The sequence below is a fragment of the Mastigoproctus giganteus genome, chromosome 11 (genome assembly GCF_048544385.1).
Source record: "Mastigoproctus giganteus isolate SK-2022 chromosome 11, ASM4854438v1, whole genome shotgun sequence".
NCBI lineage: Eukaryota > Metazoa > Arthropoda > Arachnida > Uropygi > Thelyphonidae > Mastigoproctus > Mastigoproctus giganteus.
In genome coordinates, this window is record NC_143585.1 from 44,181,010 (window position 1) to 44,182,329 (window position 1,320).

The following is a 1,320-nucleotide window of genomic DNA, read 5'->3' on the forward strand; positions in this document are numbered from 1 at the left end:
GCAACTGTACGCATTTTATGCGGTATTCTTTGAGGATTTTTGAGATCAGTCCTGACACACCTGGATAGTAGGGAACGTAGGCGGTTGGTGTATTGTCCTGGTTCGGGGTTCTTGGGTGGACTGTGAGCTCCTGTGCTTGCAAAAGGCACCTGTCCACAACGTGAGTTGGATAGCCACAGTTGATTAAGTCCGTCCTCCCATGGGAAATCTCGCTGCGTCTAGTTGCATCAGTGCTGGAATGGCTCCAAGCTCTGGAGAATAGAGTGCGGCAGTGCTGTTGAGATGGCTGGGTGCATGGCCGGATCTGTAGTTTGTAAACTGACCGCACCACATAGGTTTACGGTATACCGAGGTCTCCGGACGTGGGCCTACGCGTTGTACTAGGACATCCGGGAATGGGAGTGACCCGTTAACCTCTAACTCTAGAGTAAACTATATGAATTCAGGCAGGGAATTGAGATATTCAAGTAATGCTGTCTCAGAGCCACGTGGGATGACGGTGAAAATATCGTCCACCATGTTGTAATAGGCACAGGTGAGTTCAGGAATATCTGTTCTTCCAGATCTTCCATGGCGGGCGATGTTGGCTACGACGGAACTGACAGGGGCACCCATAGCGGTGCCATGTACTTGCTGGTATACGGAACACTCGAAGGTGAAGATGCTGCTTGACAAGCATAGGTTGAGGGCGGTGCAGATGTCATCGGTCGATAGTGATGTTCTGGTTGAAAGGTTCAAGTCATTCTCAAGGAACCTCCTGGTGCAGTGTACATCCTGTTCGACAGAGATTGATGTAAATAATGACACTACATCAAATGATGCCATAACGGTGCTGTCAGGGATGGAGAGGTCTTATGAGGCGGATGAACTCGCCGCTATTTTTGACGATGTGTGTGGTATTCTCTACAAGAGGCGAGAGGAGGTGCGCACTATACTTGGACAACTCATACGCGGGTGCATTGCAGCAGGACACTATAGGTCTGAGAGGAACACCTGGCTTATGGATTTTTCGTGATCCGTAAAACTGTGGTAGTTGGCAACCGGTAACATGAAGTTGCTGAGTTGCAGTAGAGATTTTCTTTTCTCGAAACCATGTGTGGACGAGCTTATTGACGCGTGCCTCTAGATGTTTTAAGACCTTAATGGGTGGATCTGCCATTAAGGTCTTAATATTTAAAAATAGATTAAATTTAGGGAGATGTTATGTTGTGAGAGAGCTATAGACATAACTGAACAGGTTAAGGAACTAAAGTTGTTACGTAGCTAACAACTTTAACAACGAAGACGAGCAGCAGTCATCAAAGCAAGAGGTGGGCCAAG

General features: G+C 47.4%; 1 protein-coding gene across 1 annotated transcript; it reads right to left on the reverse strand.

Moving 5' to 3' along the window:
• Nucleotides 1-432: 432 nt before the first annotated feature.
• LOC150077958 (uncharacterized) lies at nt 433-825 on the reverse strand. The gene has a single exon (XM_090384416.1). It carries the CDS (start codon nt 823-825, stop codon nt 433-435), a length of 393 nt encoding a protein of 130 aa, XP_090240542.1.
• Between the last annotated feature and the right edge of the window lie 495 nt (nt 826-1,320).

Coding starts and splice junctions, on each gene's coding strand:
- LOC150077958 (XM_090384416.1), bottom strand. CDS start 825: ATGGCATCATTTGATGTAGTGTCATTATTTACATCAATCTCTGTCGAA.